Source organism: Engystomops pustulosus, chromosome 11 (assembly GCF_040894005.1).
Source record: "Engystomops pustulosus chromosome 11, aEngPut4.maternal, whole genome shotgun sequence".
Lineage (NCBI taxonomy): Eukaryota > Metazoa > Chordata > Amphibia > Anura > Leptodactylidae > Engystomops > Engystomops pustulosus.
In genome coordinates this window covers 78,219,152-78,242,502 of record NC_092421.1, presented here as the reverse complement: position 1 = coordinate 78,242,502, position 23,351 = coordinate 78,219,152, and the positions used below count along the sequence as shown (strand labels likewise).

Below are 23,351 nucleotides of genomic sequence, written 5' to 3'. Positions count from 1 at the left end.
CCATAGCCACACCCAGGGTGCACTAGACCCCATAGCCACACCCAGGGTGCACTAGACCCCATAGCCACACCCAGGGTGCACTAGACCCCATAGCCACACCCAGGGTGCACTAGACCCCATAGCCACACCCAGGGTGCACTAGACCCCATAGCCACACCCAGGGTGCACTAGACCCCATAGCCACACCCAGGGTGCACTAGACCCCATAGCCACACCCAGGGTGCACTAGACCCCATAGCCACATGCAGGGTACAGTGGAACCAATGGCCACACCCAAGGTGCAGTGGACCCCATAGCCACGCCCAGGGTACAGTGGACCCCATAGCCACGCCCAGGGTACAGTGGACCCCATAGCCACGCCCAGGGTACAGTGGACCCCATAGCCACGCCCAGGGTACAGTGGACCCCATAGCCACGCCCAGGGTACAGTGGACCCCATAGCCACGCCCAGGGTACAGTGGACCCCATAGCCACGCCCAGGGTACAGTGGACCCCATAGCCACGCCCAGGGTACAGTGGACCCCATAGCCACGCCCAGGGTACAGTGGACCCCATAGCCACGCCCAGGGTACAGTGGACCCCATAGCCACGCCCAGGGTACAGTGGACCCCATAGCCACGCCCAGGGTACAGTGGACCTCATAGCCATGCCCATGGTTCAGTGGGCTTCATAGCCACACCCCGGGTGCACTAGACCTCATAGCCAGCCCAGGGTGCACTAGGCCTCAGCCACGCCCATGGTTCTGTAAACATCATAGCCACATGCAGGGTACAGTGGACCCAATGGCCACACCCAAGGTGCACTAGACTTCACAGTCACACCCAGGGGGGTGCAGTGGATCTCATAGCCGCGCCCATGATTCTGTAAACCCCATAGCCACACCCAGGGTGCACTAGACCCCATAGCCACACCCAGGGTGCACTGGACCCCATAGCCACACCCAGGGTGCACTGGACCCCATCGGCATGACCTGATCATGTAGAACATTCAGATTTCTTTACATTCAGGCCATGGATTTCCCAAACATAAACCCACTTACGATGGATCACATACAAGGGCTCTCACATATAAACTAATCATTTAAGAAAAGCATACAGATAAAAACAGGAATCCTCCCACAAAAACTCTATTAATACATTAGCAACACCAGTACAAGCGATATAGAGCAGCCGTGTTCTGGTGTGTGAATAGAGATAGAATACAGAGTACAGGCAGTCCCCGGGTTACATACAAGATAGCGTCTGTAGGTTTGTTCTTAAGTTGAATTTGTATGTAAGTCGGAACTGTATACTTTATCATTGTAACCCCAGCCAAATTTTTTTGGTTTCTGTGACAATTGGATTTAAAAAATGTTGGATTGTCATAAGAATCAGGATTAACAATAAAGCTTCATTACAGACGCCTGTGATAACTGTTATAGCTGATCATTGTAGCCTAAGGCTAAAGTACAGGAAATTACCAATATCCAGAGGTCCGTTTGTAACGGTGTTCTTAAGTAGGGGACCGACTGTATGTGGCCTCCACCAGGTCTCATTAGGGTTAAAGTCATTTTTCCAACAAATCTAGTAGAATCCTTAAGTGTATAGATGTATCCAGCCTGTCACCCGGTATCTTGGGGGAAGTTTATAGACAATTCTTCCCCATGACCATAACGCTCCGTACAGCGCAGAGAACACTTCGGAGATTTTAGAAAAGAAAAACGGACTTTGATAGACACGATGAAGAGGAGACGATCATCACCCGCTTTTCCTGCTGATACTTTCTGAAGAGCTGGAAAGAAAATTGTTGGATGAACGGCATAGAGACGAGTTCTCCTACGTCTGTCGGAACGCGCCGGATACATTAGTTAATAAAAGCCGCCCTCTTGTTAGGTTTGCAGATATTATTGTCAAGGATTTTGTCTGCAGGTGCATATAAAACAGATCCGTTTCAGGCTTCAGGGCCTCCGAGAACATTTTACGCCACGTTTCTATGGTAACATTTAAAGTTAGTTTCCAGTTTAAGCACCTCTAAAAATGGCAGGATAATTTGCAAACAGCTCGCTAAACGTGTGATATTGACAACGTGAACCTTTTTATTCCGGTGAAGCAAGGCGGAACGTGCGCTCTTAAAAAGAAAAATAGCAAAATAAAACCACAGCCCCCTCTGTCATTTCCAGGTTTTTGTAAGAAAACACAATCCATGTGATTTCCCTAACGTGTATATAGATGGGTATGTGGATGTGGCCCGTTATCCAGATTGATTTACACCCTGCAGTCTTTGGGAATTCTGTAATTGTTGGTCCTGATAATGTGAGGCTCCATATCCATTGTGATGCCGAATTATAGGAAATCTGATATGTGAACAAAAGCCGCTGGTTTCACTATTCATAGGAGGTCGTATAACACCCGGAGGACACGGCTCAATGTTTGCCAAGTACATAGGAGGCTTCCCCGCTTTAGGTGACAATGACCTGTGTGTAGACAGATCAGAACAATGGGAGAGGGATCTTGTATCTGATCCATCTTCATTCCATTGGACTGGGGACTTATTTTTTTGTATTTTAATAATTATACAGTTTTGAGGCAATACCTTAGATTATCAATAACAGATTAGCATTAGCAGCCACCCTAAGATCTGAGAAGTTCTCCTCTCTGTCTCCTCTCTGCAGTAGTCTCCTATGTTCTGACCACACTGTGCTCTGAGAAATTCTCCTCTCTGTGTGCAATAGCCTCTTATGTTCTGACCACACTGTGCTTCAAGAAGTTATTCTCCTATGTTCTGACCACACTGTGCTCCAAGAAGTTATTCTCCTTTGTTCTGACCACACTGTGCTCCAAGAAGTTATTCTCCTTTGTTCTGACCACACTGTGCTCCAAGAAGTTATTCTCCTATGTTCTGACCACGCTGTTCTCCAAAAATTTCTCCTTTCTGTCTCTGTGCAATAGTATCCCATGTTCTGACCACACTGTGTGTTGGAAATCTGCTTTCAGATCTCTGCACTGTTCTTCTCCACATCTCCTCCCCTCTGTGCCGCTATAAAAATAAACCTTTATACTTGCCCAGAGATGGTCCGATGAGGCACATTAGACCCATATCCGATGCTCCGATGCTGCAGTACACCATGGGGCATGCACTGGCTTTACTATGTGACTGCACAAGTTTTGGGAGCTCCAGACCAGGGTAAGTATAAAGGTTTTTTATTTCCACAGCGGCACATACGGACATGCTAAAGGGCAGTTTAGGGCATTACGCCACCGATCCATAAGGACCTGTTGGTGGTTTAGTGTCCCAAATCGCCCTGACAGGTCCTCTAAGTCCATCAGCGATTGACCATAATGTCCCCATTCATTAAGTAGTAGAATGGACCTTGACAGTAGCAAATACATGAAACACACCAGATATTTTAGAAAGTTGCTAAACTTTTCAATTATACAAAATGATACAACTTTATCTATAACACAATGAAATCCCCTACATAGTTTAACCTCAGGTACATTGTACGGACCCCCGTAACCACTCCAGTGCATTAAAATCTTCATCCTGCTATGGTTAAATGGCTCCCCCCCCCTGCTTTTCTCTGAAATAATTCCCATTTATATGAAGTCAATTACAGAGAGCACAATGCTTGTAGCGCAGGATGATTATCCAAACTGTTTTAGAATTCCATATAGACCCCCAATTAACCTGCTCTGTACATTACGCTGCCATCTGTTGTGCGCTTATCCCCCCACACACGGAGAGATGACGAGCGCTAATAAAGCAGTGTCAGGATGGTTACATATTTACATTCTCGATTGTATTTCTCCCCTTCTATGTATAGAGCCCGAGCCTCCCATAATTACTGTGATTTGCTTTTTACTTCACACACGTCTACACTGACAGCATCTCCCATCACCCAACCAGCACTTTAAGTCCAGGCACCTCCACCGAGGAGACCCACTTTTCACGTAGTCGCTGCTTTACACCGATTCCCTAGAAGATAATTAGTCACCCAAAATAAATCGGGGGGGAAAAAAAACCTGAAGAATCGAGTTATTTGAAAAAAATTATGTTGAATCAAGAGGCAGAAATGACCGGACCGGCTTCTAAGAGCCTAAAATTACCAGAAAAAAAAAAACACAGAAAAAAAACACTAAATGGCCTCTCGTTCTGTTGCCGTGGTAACCAAGCATCTTTACAATAGGCCTATATTTTCCTTTGGGGTTTGCAGAGCCATTCAGTCAAACCATTTACTCTTCACAGCTTTCATCCTGCGCACAAATGTCTCCGAGCCGCTTTTCTTTCTTTTTCTTTATTTTGGGGGAATTTGCAGAGAGTAGAATCCATTTCACATTAAAGCTCCGGCATTTGTGAGCGGCGAGCGAGTAATGCCTCCATTATTAGTTCCGGGCAAGAGGGAGACGCAACGGGAATGGGGAGAAACAATGGCGCAGATGCTACTTTCCAGCTACACTTTATGTATTACAATAGGCGTCTCGCCAACGTTCCTCCACCAGAAGAAAAGTGCAGAGAAGCGACCGCCGAGGAGGAGAGGGAGTGTGCTCACCCCCTGCCAAAATATAGAAGAGCAGCGCAACCAGTCGCCACGGGGCCTCGCAGCGCAACCAGTCGCCACGGGGCCTCGCAGCGCAACCAGTCGCCACATGGGCCTCGCAGCGCAACTAGTCACCACATGGGCCTCGCAGCGCAACTAGTCACCACCGGGCCTCACAGCACAACTAGTCGCCACGGGGCCTCGCAGCACAACTAGTCACCACATGGGCCTCGCAGCGCAACTAGTCACCACCGGGCCTCACAGCACAACTAGTCGCCACGGGGCCTCGCAGCACAACTAGTCACCACCGGGCCTCACAGCACAACTTGTCGCTGCAGCAAGTTCAAATTGACGTCTTCAATGCAAAAAGAACAGAGCACCCTGTTATCTCTGTAGTGTGACACCGTAGCACAGGGGACGCTCCGTGCAGCGGCATCACAACACAGATGATGCTCTGCACAGCGATGCAACAGCGCAGACATAATACACATAGTGAGGTCGTAGTATAGGGATACTAAACACATTGCTTTTTACAGGAAAGCGTACTGTGATGCCGCTGTGTGTGTTACCCTCTGTACCCTGATGTCGCTGTGCGTATTACCCGACTTACTGTGACATTGCTGTGCACATTACCCCTGTACTGTGACGCCACCGTGCTTGTTACCTCTGTATCGTGACATCACCATCTGCATTACCCCTGTATTGTGACGACACCTCTACGCTGTGTCTCTATACAGTAGAACACGTAGCCCATAGTCTACCACGTAGTACATGTCTGTGCGCAGCCTCGGCATGGGATAGTACAGTACAGAAGACTCCTATAGTCTGTTCCCCATAGTACATGTCTGTGTGCAGGCTCGGCATGGGATAGTACAGTATAGAAGACTCCTATAGTCTGTACCCCATAGTACATGTCTATGTGCAGCCTCGGCATGGGATAGTACAGTATAGAAGACTCCTATAGTCTGTACCCCATAGTACATGTCTGTGTGCGCAGCCTCGGCATGGGATAGTACAGTATAGAAGACTCCTATAGTCTGTACCCCATAGTACATGTCTGTGCGCAGCCTCGGCATGGGATAGTACAGTACAGAAGACTCCTATAGTCTGTTCCCCATAGTACATGTCTGTGTGCAGGCTCGGCATGGGATAGTACAGCATAGAAGACTCCTATAGTCTGTACCCCATAGTACATGTCTGTGTGTGCAGCCTCGGCATGGGATAGTACAGTACAGAAGACTCCTATAGTCTGTACCCCATAGTACATGTCTGTGTGCAGGCTCGGCATGGGATAGTACAGTATAGAAGACTCCTATAGTCTGTACCCCATAGTACATGTCTGTGTGCAGCCTCGGCATGGGATAGTACAGTATAGAAGACTCCTATAGTCTGTACCCCATAGTACATGTCTGTGTGCACAGCCTCGGCATGGGATAGTACAGTATAGAAGACTCCTATAGTCTGTACCCCATAGTACATGTCTGTGTGCAGCCTCGGCATGGGATAGTACAGTATAGAAGACTCCTATAGTCTGTACCCCATAGTACATGTCTGTGTGCACAGCCTCGGCATGGGATAGTACAGTATAGAAGACTCCTATAGTCTGTACCCCATAGTACATGTCTGTGTGTGCAGCCTCGGCATGGGATAGTACAGTATAGAAGACTCCTATAGTCTGTACCCCATAGTACATGTCTATGTGCAGCCTCGGCATGGGATAGTACAGTACAGAAGACTCCTATAGTCTGTACCCCATAGTACATGTCTGTGTGCAGGCTCGGCATGGGATAGTACAGTATAGAAGACTCCTATAGTCTGTACCCCATAGTACATGTCTGTGTGTGCAGCCTCGGCATGGGATAGTACAGTACAGAAGACTCCTATAGTCTGTACCCCATAGTACATGTCTGTGCGCAGCCTCGGCATGGGATAGTACAGTACAGAAGACTCCTATAGTCTGTTCCCCATAGTACATGTCTGTGTGCAGGCTCGGCATGGGATAGTACAGTATAGAAGACTCCTATAGTCTGTACCCCATAGTACATGTCTGTGTGCAGCCTCGGCATGGGATAGTACAGTATAGAAGACTCCTATAGTCTGTACCCCATAGTACATGTCTGTGTGCACAGCCTCGGCATGGGATAGTACAGTATAGAAGACTCCTATAGTCTGTACCCCAAAGTACATGTCTGTGTGCAGCCTCGGCATGGGATAGTACAGTACAGAAGACTCCTATAGTCTGTACCCCATAGTACATGTCTGTGTGCACAGCCTCGGCATGGGATAGTACAGTATAGAAGACTCCTATAGTCTGTACCCCATAGTACATGTCTGTGTGTGCAGCCTCGGCATGGGATAGTACAGTACAGAAGACTCCTATAGTCTGTACCCCATAGTACATGTCTATGTGCAGCCTCGGCATGGGATAGTACAGTACAGAAGACTCCTATAGTCTGTACCCCATAGTACATGTCTGTGTGCAGGCTCGGCATGGGATAGTACAGTACAGAAGACTCCTATAGTCTGTACCCGATAGTACATGTCTGTGTGCAGGCTCGGCATGGGATAGTACAGTACAGAAGACTCCTATAGTCTGTACCCCATAGTACATGTCTGTGTGCAGCCTCGGCATGGGATAGTACAGTATAGAAGACTCCTATAGTCTGTACCCCATAGTACATGTCTGTGCGCAGCCTCGGCATGGGATAGTACAGTATAGAAGACTCCTATAGTCTGTACCCCATAGTACATGTCTGTGTGCACAGCCTCGGCATGGGATAGTACAGTATAGAAGACTCCTATAGTCTGTACCCCATAGTACATGTCTGTGTGTGCAGCCTCGGCATGGGATAGTACAGTATAGAAGACTCCTATAGTCTGTACCCCATAGTACATGTCTGTGTGCACAGCCTCGGCATGGGATAGTACAGTATAGAAGACTCCTATAGTCTGTACCCCATAGTACATGTCTGTGTGTGCAGCCTCGGCATGGGATAGTACAGTACAGAAGACTCCTATAGTCTGTACCCCATAGTACATGTCTGTGTGTGCAGCCTCGGCATGGGATAGTACAGTACAGAAGACTCCTATAGTCTGTACCCCATAGTACATGTCTGTGTGCACAGCCTCGGCATGGGATAGTACAGTATAGAAGACTCCTATAGTCTGTACCCCATAGTACATGTCTGTGTGCACAGCCTCGGCATGGGATAGTACAGTATAGAAGACTCCTATAGTCTGTACCCCATAGTACATGTCTGTGTGCAGGCTCGGCATGGGATAGTACAGTACAGAAGACTCCTATAGTCTGTACCCCATAGTACATGTCTGTGTGCAGCCTCGGCATGGGATAGTACAGTATAGAAGACTCCTATAGTCTGTACCCCATAGTACATGTCTGTGTGCAGCCTCGGCATGGGATAGTACAGTACAGAAGACTCCTATAGTCTGTACCCCATAGTACATGTCTGTGTGCACAGCCTCGGCATGGGATAGTACAGTATAGAAGACTCCTATAGTCTGTACGCCATAGTACATGTCTGTGTGCAGGCTCGGCATGGGATAGTACAGTACAGAAGACTCCTATAGTCTGTACCCCATAGTACATGTCTGTGTGCACAGCCTCGGCATGGGATAGTACAGTACAGAAGACTCCTATAGTCTGTACCCCATAGTACATGTCTGTGTGTGCAGCCTCGGCGTGGGATAGTACAGTACAGAAGACTCCTATAGTCTGTACCCCATAGTACATGTCTGTGTGCGCAGCCTCGGCATGGGATAGTACAGTACAGAAGACTCCTATAGTCTGTACCCCATAGTACATGTCTGTGTGTGCAGCCTCGGCATGGGATAGTACAGTATAGAAGACTCCTATAGTCTGTACCCCATAGTACATGTCTGTGTGCAGGCTCGGCATGGGATAGTACAGTACAGAAGACTCCTATAGTCTGTACCCCATAGTACATGTCTGTGTGCAGCCTCGGCATGGGATAGTACAGTACAGAAGACTCCTATAGTCTGTACCCCATAGTACATGTCTGTGTGCAGCCTCGGCATGGGATAGTACAGTATAGAAGACTCCTATAGTCTGTACCCCATAGTACATGTCTGTGTGCAGGCTCGGCATGGGATAGTACAGTACAGAAGACTCCTATAGTCTGTACCCCATAGTACATGTCTGTGTGCAGCCTCGGCATGGGATAGTACAGTACAGAAGACTCCTATAGTCTGTTCCCCATAGTACATGTCTGTGTGCACAGCCTCGGCATGGGATAGTACAGTATAGAAGACTCCTATAGTCTGTACCCCATAGTACATGTCTGTGTGTGCAGCCTCGGCATGGGATAGTACAGTATAGAAGACTCCTATAGTCTGTACCCCATAGTACATGTCTGTGTGCAGCCTCGGCATGGGATAGTACAGTATAGAAGACTCCTATAGTCTGTACCCCATAGTACATGTCTGTGTGCAGGCTCGGCATGGGATAGTACAGTACAGAAGACTCCTATAGTCTGTACCCCATAGTACATGTCTGTGTGCAGGCTCGGCATGGGATAGTACAGTACAGAAGACTCCTATAGTCTGTACCCCATAGTACATGTCTGTGTGTGCAGCCTCGGCATGGGATAGTACAGTACAGAAGACTCCTATAGTCTGTACCCCATAGTACATGTCTGTGCGCAGCCTCGGCATGGGATAGTACAGTACAGAAGACTCCTATAGTCTGTACCCCATAGTACATGTCTGTGTGCAGGCTCGGCATGGGATAGTACAGTACAGAAGACTCCTATAGTCTGTACCCCATAGTACATGTCTGTGTGTGCAGGCTCGGCATGGGATAGTACAGTATAGAAGACTCCTATAGTCTGTACCCCATAGTACATGTCTGTGTGCAGGCTCGGCATGGGATAGTACAGTACAGAAGACTCCTATAGTCTGTACCCCATAGTACATGTCTGTGTGCAGGCTCGGCATGGGATAGTACAGTACAGAAGACTCCTATAGTCTGTACCCCATAGTACATGTCTGTGTGTGCAGCCTCGGCATGGGATAGTACAGTACAGAAGACTCCTATAGTCTGTACCCCATAGTACATGTCTGTGTGTGCAGCCTCGGCATGGGATAGTACAGTACAGAACACTCCTATAGTCTGTACCCCATAGTACATGTCTGTGCGCAGCCTCGGCATGGGATAGTACAGTACAGAAGACTCCTATAGTCTGTACCCCATAGTACATGTCTGTGTGCAGGCTCGGCATGGGATAGTACAGTACAGAAGACTCCTATAGTCTGTACCCCATAGTACATGTCTGTGTGTGCAGGCTCGGCATGGGATAGTACAGTACAGAAGACTCCTATAGTCTGTACAGCAGGAAATAAAAGGTTTCCCAAAAGGAAAGGATTGTAAGAGACGTCTTTTTGGTGTCATGGTAAAGTTGTGTAATGTATGTGCTAGAAGTTTTTGGTCCATACACAGGAGACTGCAGATGATTGCGCTTGTATCCTGTATGAATAGCGGATAATCCTGCAGGTGTGTTACCTTCCCTTCCTCTGCTGCCTGTAATAAGCTCATGTATAATACACCGGCCGCACTAAACATTGTGCGCACGTTTGCTTAGGGGATGCACATGGTTGTATATACTGGGAGAGAATACATCAAGTCACAAGTCAATGCTCTCTGCATATCAAGTGCAAATAAACTGCATCTAACAGAGACAAAATCACATCACAATGGACATTTTGGCCCTGATGAGAGATCTCTATGGAGATTGCGGAGAAGCAATGGCGTCGTCCTCCCAATATACTAGTCTGTAGTTGTATCGACATCAAGATGTTTCACGCGGCTTTCCTTTACATTCCTCATTATCCGCCCTCCTAAAAATACACAATTTATTCTGCCTAGCTTCCTCCTGCCATGTGTTTCTATAGAGAATTACATATTTTTGTTAGTCTAATAAGTAACACGGAGCTCCCCCTGGATACAGTAGTAACCATGGTAAGTATTCACCAGTTCTCCCCAATAATCCTCATGTAAACGTGTACACAGCACAAGGACGCGCACAATAGAGAAATATAGAAAAATATGGATAATATCATCATACAACACCCAAACTATGTTACATACACTATCCAAATATTACCGCAATCCATTGTCTATAAAGCATTAATAGATACAGTGACCAAATAACACCATAGAGAACTCATATAACACCGCCATATACTGCCCACACAGTTCTGCCACCTCCTGCTCACGTAATACCATCCTATAGTGCACACACAGATATTATGCATAAATAATACTCCAGTAACTCTGACAAATGCAACCCACAAAATACTCACCTTGCAGCATCTAAATAACATTCAATATGGAAACTATACTCCTGCAAAGGCTTATTCACACCTCTTTTCTGTTATACGAATGTGGAAAAAAGCTAAATCAGATACAAATGAGTGTTAGTGTGTATCAGTCTTCAAGGAAATCTACCAACAAAATCCATCCTGATAAACCAGGGACACTCACTCGTAGATCCAGGCACGGGGGCTGTTGTATTGTCTTATATCTGTTATCTTTCCTTCTAAAAATCAACTTTAAAAATGATGTTAATGTGACAGATGGGCTCTACCAGAGTTCCTCCATGCTGAAGATTCACAGGCTGTTATACTGTATCACCCTTCTCCCTCAGCACTTCCCACTCCCTTTCCTGCTGTAAAGTGCTGAACATTCTGTAAAGATAGAACACGGAGGGGCTCTGGTTACACCTCCCAGAGCCCTTCTGGCTCCTTAGCATATTTTCAAAAGTGGATTTTAGAACAAGGAAATATAAGATGATTCGCACAGTTACGGTGCCTGGATCTATGAGTAAGTGTCCCTAGTTTATGATGATAGAATTTAGGTAACCTTAAAAGTCATCAAAATCCATTTTTTTACCATATTCTCTCCGTCTTTCACTGATGACCCACTGACACATTCATATCAATGGATCCATGCACATAAACATTTATCTGTGTTAAAATTGTAGAAAAACTCAGTGCAGGTCCTATTATTACTATTATTACTCCTACCCGTGTTTGCGGCCCTGACCTTCCAATAGAAGTCTATGGGACCTTAAATATTATTAAGTCACTTGGGCTGCCTGTGGATGACCCGTGTGTCCCCATCTTTTTGGATTTCTTTGCTATAAAAAACCATCAAAAGATTGGGGACAAGCGAGTGACATATGCCAGACCTTGGTTGGCCACTAGTGGATTTGCAGACATACAGCTCAGCAATGGATTACACTGATGACAGACAGACCAAACACAACAGACCCATGGCCCAAGTACAGCATCAATCCTGCACCACTGCTGTATAACACTGGGTCCGCCTTAGACTAGAATGATTATTGGGGGCGCCGGACATTGCTCTGTTGCCTTCTGATGGATTGCTTATCCTCCTGGGCCTATACGGAGGGGCGACACGACTCGGCACAGCGTGTAATGGAGCCGGATACATAAACCATTATGAATTTTGTAACAAGAAATGGTTGTCAGTGATATCACATGTTCATACATTTCAGGATGGGATTTATATTCAATGTTCCGCTTCGTGTTTACAAGATTTATCTGTCACTTTTGTTACAAAAAAAAAAGCCATAAAAAACCCCCCGAGCCTGGAGGTAATATGTATGCTAACTAAACATAGATCGCAGGGAGATTTTCATGTCAGGTTATGTGACAGATGAAGGGGCTCGAGTGCTTTGAAAGCTTGAATTGCTGCCTATCGCAGAACCATGGGGACGTACGAGACAGAAAATACAGCTTGCAGCAATTCTACTTGTGTGAACTGTGACTTATGACCGCAGCTTGTCACCATCAGATGCGCCTGTGCCGAAGGTTTTGAAGGCCCAACGTGTGCCATAAACCGTGACGAGTGCAAGTACAGCGACTGCGAGAATGGCGGCACCTGCATAGACGGGATAAACATGTACACGTGTCAGTGCCCACCACAATACACAGGTAAGTGCATCTACTCACTGACCTATGGCTGTGCAGGTGTAATGCAAAATACAGGACGGTTATAGCAGAGCAACCCGATCTATGCATGAGCTACGGGGGCACCCTATAGTAAGGTGGGACCCCTGCAGACCCCAGCACCTTCACCATGATGTCCGCACCTGTCCTCGCACATTACACAGTGTATCATCTCTGCTTACTATGCAGGGGAATACAATGTATTCATTTTAGGCTACAGAGACTGGCAGATTTCCTAGGTGGTCACAGAGCAAATTTGCTGATAGATTTTTCAGATAGAAAACTTTGCCCAAATCTACTTCCTATTAATCAAGAGGCTTCAGGGAAAAAAAGATGAGACCTGACCCCTATTCCATGTAGATTCTGCTAAAAATATAAGGAGTGCAAGTCAGAATCCGCATCTTCAGGAGTATCCGCATCACATGCCCGGAGATGATTACTACTTCTTGTTATCCATGTTTAGCGGGGACCTCATTGATCCAGTAGAGTTACGTCCACCCATAGAAGCGAACATAAATCAGGACGTGTTTGGGGGGGGGGGGGGGGGGTTGATATTTCTCATTGTGCAAAGTAAAACTATTATACACTTACCTGAACTTGTGTTTCTGTTCTGTAGGAGACTACTGCGAGCACTTGTTGGATTTCTGCTCTGCAGAGCTTAACCCTTGTCACCCCGACTCCAAGTGCGTCACAACGGCGGAGGGTCCAAAGTAAGTGATCGAGCTGTAACATAAAAAATATCACATGTAAATTACACTATACAAAACACAATACACAGAGAAATAAAAGATAAAACGGTCCCCAAACATCTCAATATCACATGAAGCTGTCCATCTATACAAATGCAGAAACCTGCCACAGCAAGTATACAGTATGATACATAATAACCCACAAAGTAATCTAATAGACGCTACACATGAGTGACCTTTGTTAGCAGTGACAGTATTACCGACAGTATATACCATAGCACTAATAACCTATCTATCCATCCAGGGTCGGCTCCCGGTTTCAGTAGGCCCCTGAGTGACAGAGCCTCAGTGGGCCCCTTTGCAGTGAACTTGTTGCATTAAAAATTCTGAAATTATAACAAATCTCCTGTTCCCTAAAATATTCCCTAGTTTATTATACCAAACAGCCCTTCATGGGTATTTTATATAAGCCCCCCTCATCAACATGGATTCCTTATGTAGAGCCTCATGTAGGCCCCCAGCAGCTCAGGGCCCTGACCCTGTATCCATTCATGGGAAAATGACCTACCTGTCTCCTTCCCTAGATGTGAGTGCACTCCAGGCTATGGGGGGGAGAACTGCAGCATCAACTACGACGACTGTAAGGATCACCGCTGCCAGAACAACGCCCAGTGCGTGGATGAGGTGAATGGCTACTCGTGTCAGTGCACCAATGGCTTCAGGTAAGTGGATAACGATTCCCTGGGCCTTGACCCGTCACCTACATATTATACAGAGCTTCCCCTCAAAATCTAGGGTATTCTGCTACATACATAACATGTTTGGGTCACATGTGATTCCCCCATAGAAATACCATAACAATAAATATATTTACCAAATAACCCGGAGGGGCTCTAGGCTCAATTAACACCTATGGAACCTGGAGCCCTTCAGGCTCATTTGCATACAGTCCTTCATCCTGGTGGTAGATGTCCTTCAATGCTGGGACCACTAGAGTTTGTGGTTCTGCAGTGTTGGGGAACTTTGGAACATGTAAGAATATATATATTTTTATCCATTCATTAAAAAAATCCTGTAAATATAAGTTTCAGGAGAAAATCCTCTTTACAGAGGCCTCAGTGCGAGGTCCAGACCTCCCGTGTCATGTGCTCGGCAGCTGACGTGCACGCTCTATACTCCGCACTGACTGTATAGACACTTATTAGGGAATTTACCCGTCTTGCTTCTTTGTATTACTCGACTATTCTTGGCCAAAATCCTATAGACTGAAATCCTCTTAATAAAGCTTAAAGAGACGAACAGAAGTGGAAAGATAAAATCTCATTATTAGTGTCACAGCCATGTCCTCTGTGACGGGAGAATATGTCCCATATTAGCAGAAGACCTGATAAAGAATAAGCTGAAAATTACATTGTAACATCAAAGGTTCGAGAAATCGTCCTGGTTTTCCTTCATTTCTTATGTTTGTATTGTATCTTTTTGACAATTAATAAGGATTACATTACTAAATGGTTTACAAAATGTGTGACCTTATCCGAAAAAATTGTCATAACCGGCCATCATTGTTGTTCTGTTGTGGGTAAAACAATGTAAAATTATAAAGCGATAAGTTATTGATCCTCTCCCCTGATCTGGAGGAGATTCCTACCCAGTGATTTCCAGCCTTTGCTGTGTGCGGGTGCATACACCGCTGTCAGTCACTGAATGAGGATATCATTGCGATGTAATTGTGGGGTCAGCCCAGTGGGTGATGCTGTAGGGACATTATCCAATTGACGTCCCTGTGGTGGTTAATGTTCCGGTCTGGTGAATAGATCAGACATTACTAGTGTGGTCTGTATGATATGACTGGTATGTTACATTTCTAGCATTTTCTCTCTCCTACCAGTGGGCAGCTCTGTGAAATGCCATCACAAGCCTCAACCCTGACCAACCCGTGTAAATTAGCCGACTGTCAGAACGGAGCCAAATGCATTGACCTGGGGAGCAGCGCCGTGTGCCAGTGCCTCGCCGGATTTGGAGGGAGCAGATGCGAGAAACTCTTAAGTGTGAATTTTGTGGATAGAGACACCTACCTGCAATTCACAGACCTACAGAACTGGCCTCGGGCTAATATCACTCTTCAGGTAAGTGTGAAGACGACATTAATCTCATCAAACGCAGTGCGAAATGTCAGCAAGATTAAAATCCGCGCCCATCTGCTTGACGACGCCGAGGCTGTTACATTACAGTTTGCAAACACATCACTCCAAAGTTTTGTCATAGAAAACAGTATATTGTGAATATAAAAGTGTAATAAGATAGTTTGATACATTGTTACCTCAAGCCAAAGGAGCTACTAACCCAGTAATACTGGAACATCCCTTTAATCCGTGGGATCAGTGGGAGGGCACATGGCGGGATAATCTGCGCTGCTGGATCCATAGATTTAATGGGAGGGGATTGGTAAGACTTTATACACCAATTTTCTGTCATACAAGCCTTGAAATAGTCACAATTCCAGCTGCACATCCAGGAATTGTGACTATGTTCCTCTTTCCGAGCCTGGCAGGGGTTTCTTGCCCTGTGCCTACACCCTAGGAACGCAAGGAACTGGCACAGGCTATAGCTCAATTCTACACCAGGAAAGCGCGGCAACATGCAGGACGTATCAGGAGCCCAGAAGCGCTGGGTATATAAATGGCGCATGGAGGGGGCGGAGTTAAAGGGTCTTCCCGCAAAACACACAGGATAGGTCATAACTTGCTGACCTCACAAATCAGGAGAATGATGGGGTCCAATGTAGCCCCATCGCTTCCCGAGATTAGCGGAGCAGCCGGTCCCGCTTGGCCGGGCTTCCGCATTCATCTCTATGGAGCTGATGGAGATTGCTGATCGCTCGAACCCCCTTCCTCCCCCCGTTCTCGTGATCTGTGGGGGGCTCATCACTGAGTGGATAGGGCCTAACTTGTTTTGTGGGAAAACCCCTTTAACTCCGCCCCATGCATGCGCCATATACATATCGAGCGCATCCGGCTTTCCATCACCAATCATAAAGTTAGGCCCTATCCTGTGGACCCCTCACAGATCATACGCTTGCGCACCGTGCTCCAGTGCATGATAAATCCCCCTATAATTTTAATCTACAGATTAGTTCATCAACATCACAATGATGGGAAATCCTCTTAGAAAGGATTTCCAGGCTACAAATATTGATGACATATTAATAGAATTGATCCTCAGTATCAGATTGGGGGAAGTGCAACATCCGTCACTCTAACAGAACAGATGATATGGAACAAGAAAATGGAAGAAGTAGTAGACAGCGCCATCCGCTGTGTAGTGGTAAGACTCGGTTACTACATTTGTGCTGCAGTGATTTAGTTCAGCCACTACACAAGGACTGGTGCTGTCCGGCCCCATTGCTCTGTTATTCAGCCTCTGAGAACTGTGCAGGGGGGTCCTGAGCATCGGACCTCTACAAATCTGATAATGAGGATGGATTCTTCACTTATTGATGACTGTAGGAGTCTGACGCCTTTCCCTATTTTTCATTCCTCGTTATTACCATGTGCAGGTGTCAACGGCCGAGGACAATGGAATTCTCCTATACAATGGCGATCGCGATCACATGGCTGTAGAGTTATATCAGGGTCACGTGAGAGTCAGCTACGACCCCGGGAGCTTCCCCAGCTCGGCCATCTATAGGTAAGACCCGCTGGGACTGTTCTCCTACTATACAGCACTCATCAGAGGGAGAATTATTATACAACAAAGTCCCGCTGCACCCATTACCGCTCTGCCAGGTCCCTGGGGCCTTGAATTTTTGGGTGTTATCTCAGAAAATGATAATAAGTGATCAATGAGTTATTTCTTATATGTTGAGACAGGGACTAGGATGTAGGGACCACCAGGGACCCAGACAGACATCATTACTGGTGACGGATCCGATCTCATCTATCTAAAGCAGATTAGCCAAGAATTTGGGGGAAAACCAAAAACATCAACCCAGTTCTTCTAGAAACCAAAATTCTGTCCAGCAACTGATGAGTTATAGATAACACAAGAGAAGTGACTTTAACATTTCAGATAAGTTTCCTTTTATAATTGGGATTCAATGGGAATGAAGTTGGGGCAAGGATTGGGTAACATCCAAAAAATAAGAAAGTAGCGAGACCATGAAGATGTGGAGTGACCGCCCGTGCGAGTAGCGAGAGGCGCGCAGATTGACGACGCGTAAATCATTCATCTCTGATGTTAATTTCGTCTACAAACGAACAAACAATTATCAGGATGAGATGAAATGCGGCGTCTGCCACATGTGCGTCTCCACCTGCGGTGCCGTAAATCAGGCGCAGGGAGGGGCAGACGTATTTATTCCGGGGCCGGTTAGTGATCTGATACGGATACCATTGTGTGGCGGAGGATTAGTGGAGCTGTCAGCAGATGGCAGGGTGCACCATATGCCCGCACTGTCACTCTTTAATTTAGAATTAGCAGCTCATTCTTCCCGTTCCCGGGGGAGCCATTACTGCATGAATAGACGGATAATGAGGGAGTATTCCTGACAATTCCTCTTCTCCAGCGCAGAGACTATCAATGATGGGCAGTTCCATACGGTGGAGTTAGTTACCTTTGACCAGATGGTTAATCTTTCCATTGACGGCGGTGCCCCCATGACCATGGACAACTTTGGGAAGCAGTACACGCTCAACAGCGAAGCCCCCCTGTATGTAGGAGGTAAGACATGGATGTACCGGAATTGCAGGATTACAACCTCACCCATGCAGACATGTCACAGGGGTCGGCCACTTTACCTCATGTGTTGTGTAAGTGGGAGAGGGGGCAGGATATTAGGTCATTTACCAGTATACATCTATTAATAGGAGGCTTTACATATGAAGAAAGCAGAGCAGAAATGTCTTTTACCTCCTCAACCAGACATTCCTGTGCATATAATAGCTGCAGATGGAGGGTCATGTGATCTCTAATTGTCCATGAGCAATCACCCTGCCAGGACCTTAATCTTGTGTTCATGAATATATATCATAAGGTCCTGGCAGGGTGATTGTTCATGGACAGTTAGAGATCACATGACCCTCCATCTGCGGCCATTTTATGGACAGAAATCTCTGGTTGATGAGACAGGAGGCTTCACTTTACGTATCAGGAAAGCGGAGCAGAACATGTGATAGATGTATGTTGGTAAGTTACAAGATTGGTGATCACAGGATTGCTGCCCCCTGTGTGGCCACCGCTCTATTGACTTCCCTGAGACAGCACAGTCCCATAGAAGTCAATGGAGTGGTGGTCATCTCACAGGAGACCCCACTCTCATGAGTACAAGCAGTTGGACCCCCAGATATCAGACACTTACCACCAATTATTGTTTTCTTAATATTTTAAGGAAAAGGTTTTGCTTGCATAAAAGTTTAAACATCTCCAGGCTTTTAATGTTGCCTAGGCCCAAAATCTAGGATGCACCCCCTACTGTATCAGGGTCTGTATATACACTCTCCTCTGCTCGTTTTACCTGGCAAAGACCTTGCCACATTCATGCTGGACTAAAGTGAGACTGTATACAGATATATATATATATACACACACACCATCACATGACCTTTCCTGTATGGGATATACATCACGTCTTGTCTTCTTGTGCCCCAGGTATGCCAGTGGACGTCAACTCTGCCGCTTTCAGACTGTGGCAAATTCTTAATGGAACCAGTTTCCACGGCTGCATCCGTAACCTGTACATTAATAATGAGCTCCAGGACTTCACCAAGACTCAGATGAAGCCTGGAGTGGTGCCGGGATGTGAACCATGTAGAAAGCTCTTCTGTCTCCATGGCATATGTCAGCCCAACACTGTCAGTGGACCGGTGTGTCACTGTGAGGCTGGGTGGATGGGCCCGCACTGCGACCAGCAGATAAGCAACCCCTGCATAGGACACAAGTAAGTACCACTGAATCACTACTAGTGGATGTGATACAACAAACCCACAAAAATCTAAGGAGACTTAGACCCAATTCTTGGGTCTGCCCTTCCCCAGAGGAGAGCTGATTGGGGGGGGGGGGGGGGTGACCTGCTCCTGGATATCATAGACCACGTTGTACAATACATTTCTCTATGGTAACACAGGACAGGAACGAAGAGAAACAAAATTATTGAATAACGAAAATGACTATTAACACATTGTAATTTACCATCATTACTAGCTTCTTATATACGAGCCGTTTCTCTCCAGGTGTGTACATGGGACCTGCATGCCCCTGGATTCTGTCACCTACAGCTGCCTGTGCCAGGATGGGTACAAGGGTGCCCTCTGCAATCAGCAAGGAGGAGAGCTCTATAATCCCTGCAAGAATCTGCAGTGCCAACACGGGCGCTGCCAGATCTCAGACGTGGGCGAAGCATACTGCGAGTGTGACAACGGCTACGTGGGTGACGTCTGTGATCAGGGTAGGTAAGGGTAACCCGGCGTCTTACAATGTAATGTACAGGATCAATAGTGAAATGGGAGCGGACAAGGCTTATTGGCAGGGATGTCAGGCCCCCAATTATAATGTATTGTTTATAGAACTAGTCTTCTCGTATAGCAAAAGTGCACCATATGGGTCCCCTAGACCTGGTCTGCAACCCCCCAATTTACACCCCCTACTTATTGGGTTCTGCAGACAATCTGCAACTATGTGGTTGGGTTATAAGAGCTTATCTAATGCAAGTTCATCATTGGCTTCATCATTCAGGAACCAGAGGACCTATTTCCAGGATAGATCTGACCACATCACAGCACTAGATATTGGAGAAGTGATCTAGCGGCATGCTGAGGTCCCCCCCCAGCTTAGCTCCCATTCACTTCAAAGGTCCGGAAACCAGAAAACCCCTTTCAGTAAAATATAGACTGTGCATATTATTTGCTGGGCATCACTCAGTTTCCTTAAAACCCAAGCACCCACTCTGCACATCCCAGGTCTGGTCCATGAGAGCATCTACCACCAGGATGAAGGACTGTATGCAAATGAGCCCGAGTGGCTCCTGGCTCCATTAACACCTATGTAGCCCCTCAGGCTCATTTGCATACAATCCTTCATCCTGGTGGTAGATGCCCTTTACGTTGGGACCTTTATTTCGGTGCTAGGATTGCAGTCCAGGTCCATAGTGGCTCTCCCCATTCATGGCCCCTGACCTGTTTGCTTAAGAGGAGACTCCTGTCCCAGCGCCATAACACATGACAATCAGATCCGCTTTGTCTCTCTGCAGAGGCCCTGGATTAGACGTGTGATATATACGGATATAGAAGGTGTAACGCAGATACTGCTCCCTATCAGACGAGCGCTTGGTTGATTCGTTACCTGATGATACAATAGTTACCTAATCCTCACACTTCCATGTCCTGTCCCTGCAGAGTCGGAGTGTAGAGGCGATCCGGTCCGGGACTACTACCAAGTGCAGAGGGGATACGCCATTTGCCAGACCACGCGCACGGTATCGTGGGTAGAGTGCCGGGGATCCTGCAACAACCAGGGCTGCTGCACGGGATTACGCATGAAGCGCAGGAAGTACACGTTCGAGTGCAGCGACGGATCCTCGTTTGTGGAAGACGTAGAGAAGCCAATAAAGTGCGGCTGTTCCCAGTGTATGTAGGATCTCAATGGACTGGAGCATCGTAGATCATACCACAAAATAAAACAAAAGAAGAAAAAAAAATTAACAAAAAAAAAAAACAAAACAGGACAATACATTCTGTAAAACTGAACTCTGCTTCCCTTTCAGATGTGTGAACATCTTAATGTCTGTGGCATCCAACACAAAGTTATATGTATAAACAGACCCTCCGGCTACATGGAGAGACGCGCGCACACTGGCTGCTTGTATAGTGCTGTATCTTGGGGAGAGCTAGAGAGAAGGTATATGTGTAGAGGCTAAATGTGTAGATAGAGATTTTTTTAAGAAAAAAACAAAACACAAAATGTATTTATACACAATGTGGATAGATTTACGCAGAGGGCGGAGCTTTATGTCTATTTTGTTTTGGATTTTGTTTTCCGTTTTTTTATTATTTTGGAGTTAGATCACTTTTTTTTTGTTTCTTTTTGTAACCATTGTGACAGTATTGCATTATTATTTTTTGTATAGCGCAGAACGTTCTACAAATATACTTTCCCGATTCTTTAACTTCTCCTAGGAAGAGGTAACGGTAAAAAAAACAGAAACAGTAAGGGGGGATCATTGCATCACTTTCATAAAGCACTTTCTTTTGTCTGTGAAATACAAGCGGTTAATGTGTTTTTTTATATGACTTTAGATGTTACTCGTTACCTACTGACATGGCAGGAGATGCTATATAACAACCCAGGTCCCCAAATACCAATGTTTTGTTTGTTTTTCTTTTCTTGCAAACCACAACGAGGTGGTGTGGATCCTCGGGGCGCTCCTACAGGAGTAAGTGCATGATCGGGGGCGACCTGGCAAGTTACAGCAAAACCCAGGTATCCAAGTTCACTGCACGAAACGCAGATGTAACGAGGACCTTTCAGCAGCTCTGACCGGTCCGGTGTAGTTGGACTTTTTTCTCTAGACTCCACCGCTCCTGAGCAAACAGTGAAAAATAAGACAACTGACTGCTTGGGAATGGTCAGGGTAAAAATAAAAAAATCTAATTAACTGGCATTAACTGTACCTCTCCAAATAAGCTACGGGGTCAGGGCATTAAAGGGGATGTTCAGAGGTTTGAAAACCTGGCTGATTTCTTCCAAAAACAGCTCCTCTCCTGACCACAGGTAGTGCGTAGTATTGCGACTCGGTTCCATTCATTGCTATACCGCGGAGTTGCAATACCGGCACAGACCACGGTCAGGTGTGGCGCTGTTTTTGGCAGAAGGCAGCCATGTATTTCAACCTCTAGATAACACATGCAGTGAAATGGTCCTTAGAGCGCCCCAAGGGTAGAACGCAATGCATTGGCGACCCCCTGCAGCTGAGCCAGTGCCCCCCAATAACAGCAGGCAGATGTGACGGATGTTGCCTTTGAGTTACCCCTTGCTACGATTGGTCGGCAAGGCCTCGCCCGCATTGGTCCCCCAATACACTTGGTCACACCTTATAAAATTATTATTCGTCATTTCATGTCAGATTTTCCAATAAAATGTTGGCCGACATGTGGAAAAAGTCTAGTGGCCACATCTGGTATTGCAGCTGAGCCCCATTTTCTCAATTAACGCAATACCACACTGAGCTCATGGACACTAGTGCCACCATTATCGGGGGGAAAGCTCTCAAACTCTATTTAAAGGCGTTGTCCAAAGAAAATCGTGTCTACCCAAAAACAGCGCCACACCTGACTATGGCTGGTGCTTGTATTGCAGCTCAGCTGTGTAGTAATGAATGGAGCTGCAATACCACGCACTACCCATAGTCAGGTGTGGCGCTGTTGTTAGAAGAAATGGTTTCAGCCTCTTGCAGCAGTCGTAAAGTGAAAACCCGGCTCACAAATCAATCAAACAGAAGGCTTTAAAGCTCCCCCCTGTACCTGTAGGTGGCGCTGCAGTGGGCGGCCCTCGCGTGCAGACCTGTTCATTACAACAGTAATATTATTAGTATTTTCATACTATACGGAGCCTGGTGTCAAATACTTGTGTAGTAGCCACTAGTGTAATGCTCACAGTGATGTCTGATTAACCTGGTGCCAAATGTCTGTGGTGCCATACAGTGCAAGGTAACCCCTCCGCTGGTGCTGCCCCCTAGAGGGGAGGACAATAAAGAACAAGCATTCATCAGCCGAGCTTCATGGGCCTGGTCTCTGTGTACAGTAACAAAGCCGAGTGCTCACTATAAGACCAACGTCACACGTGGTAGACAGCCCCCCCCCCCCACCATCATTATACCTACAACTCACATGTACTGTAAATAAAGATTGATTATAAAAAACTAAAACTTTTGCCCTTATGTTCATAGCCAATAAATAGTCCCAACTCTGCAACACTGGGAAACATCACTGATTGTCTAAGAAGTCTCCAACTACTTACATTTATCTTCTAGAGCAGTGGTTCTCAACCTGTGGGTCGGGACCCCAGCGGGGGTCGAACGACCAAAACCGGGGGTCGCGTAAAGCCATCGGAGCTGCAATTTTACTGTGTTTTTACTGCGAGTTGCA

General features: G+C 46.4%; 1 protein-coding gene across 3 annotated transcripts in view; it reads left to right on the top strand.

Moving 5' to 3' along the window:
* SLIT1 (slit guidance ligand 1) overlaps positions 1-22,979 on the top strand; it is a 247,857-nt gene extending 224,878 nt beyond the window's left edge. For 2 of the 3 annotated variants that reach the window (XM_072130997.1, XM_072130995.1), the window contains exons 31-39: positions 12,372-12,511; positions 13,143-13,236; positions 13,800-13,937; positions 15,104-15,341; positions 16,772-16,902; positions 17,780-17,934; positions 18,862-19,150; positions 19,443-19,657; positions 20,604-20,973. In XM_072130997.1, coding sequence (XP_071987098.1) covers positions 12,372-12,511; positions 13,143-13,236; positions 13,800-13,937; positions 15,104-15,341; positions 16,772-16,902; positions 17,780-17,934; positions 18,862-19,150; positions 19,443-19,657; positions 20,604-20,842 — 1,639 coding nt within the window. In that variant the 3' untranslated portion in view covers positions 20,843-20,973. Of the gene's footprint in view, positions 1-12,371; positions 12,512-13,142; positions 13,237-13,799; positions 13,938-15,103; positions 15,342-16,771; positions 16,903-17,779; positions 17,935-18,861; positions 19,151-19,442; positions 19,658-20,603 lie in introns of all 3 variants that reach the window. The other variant, XM_072130996.1, reaches the window with a different exon arrangement.
* The last annotated feature ends 372 nt before the right edge of the window (positions 22,980-23,351 follow it).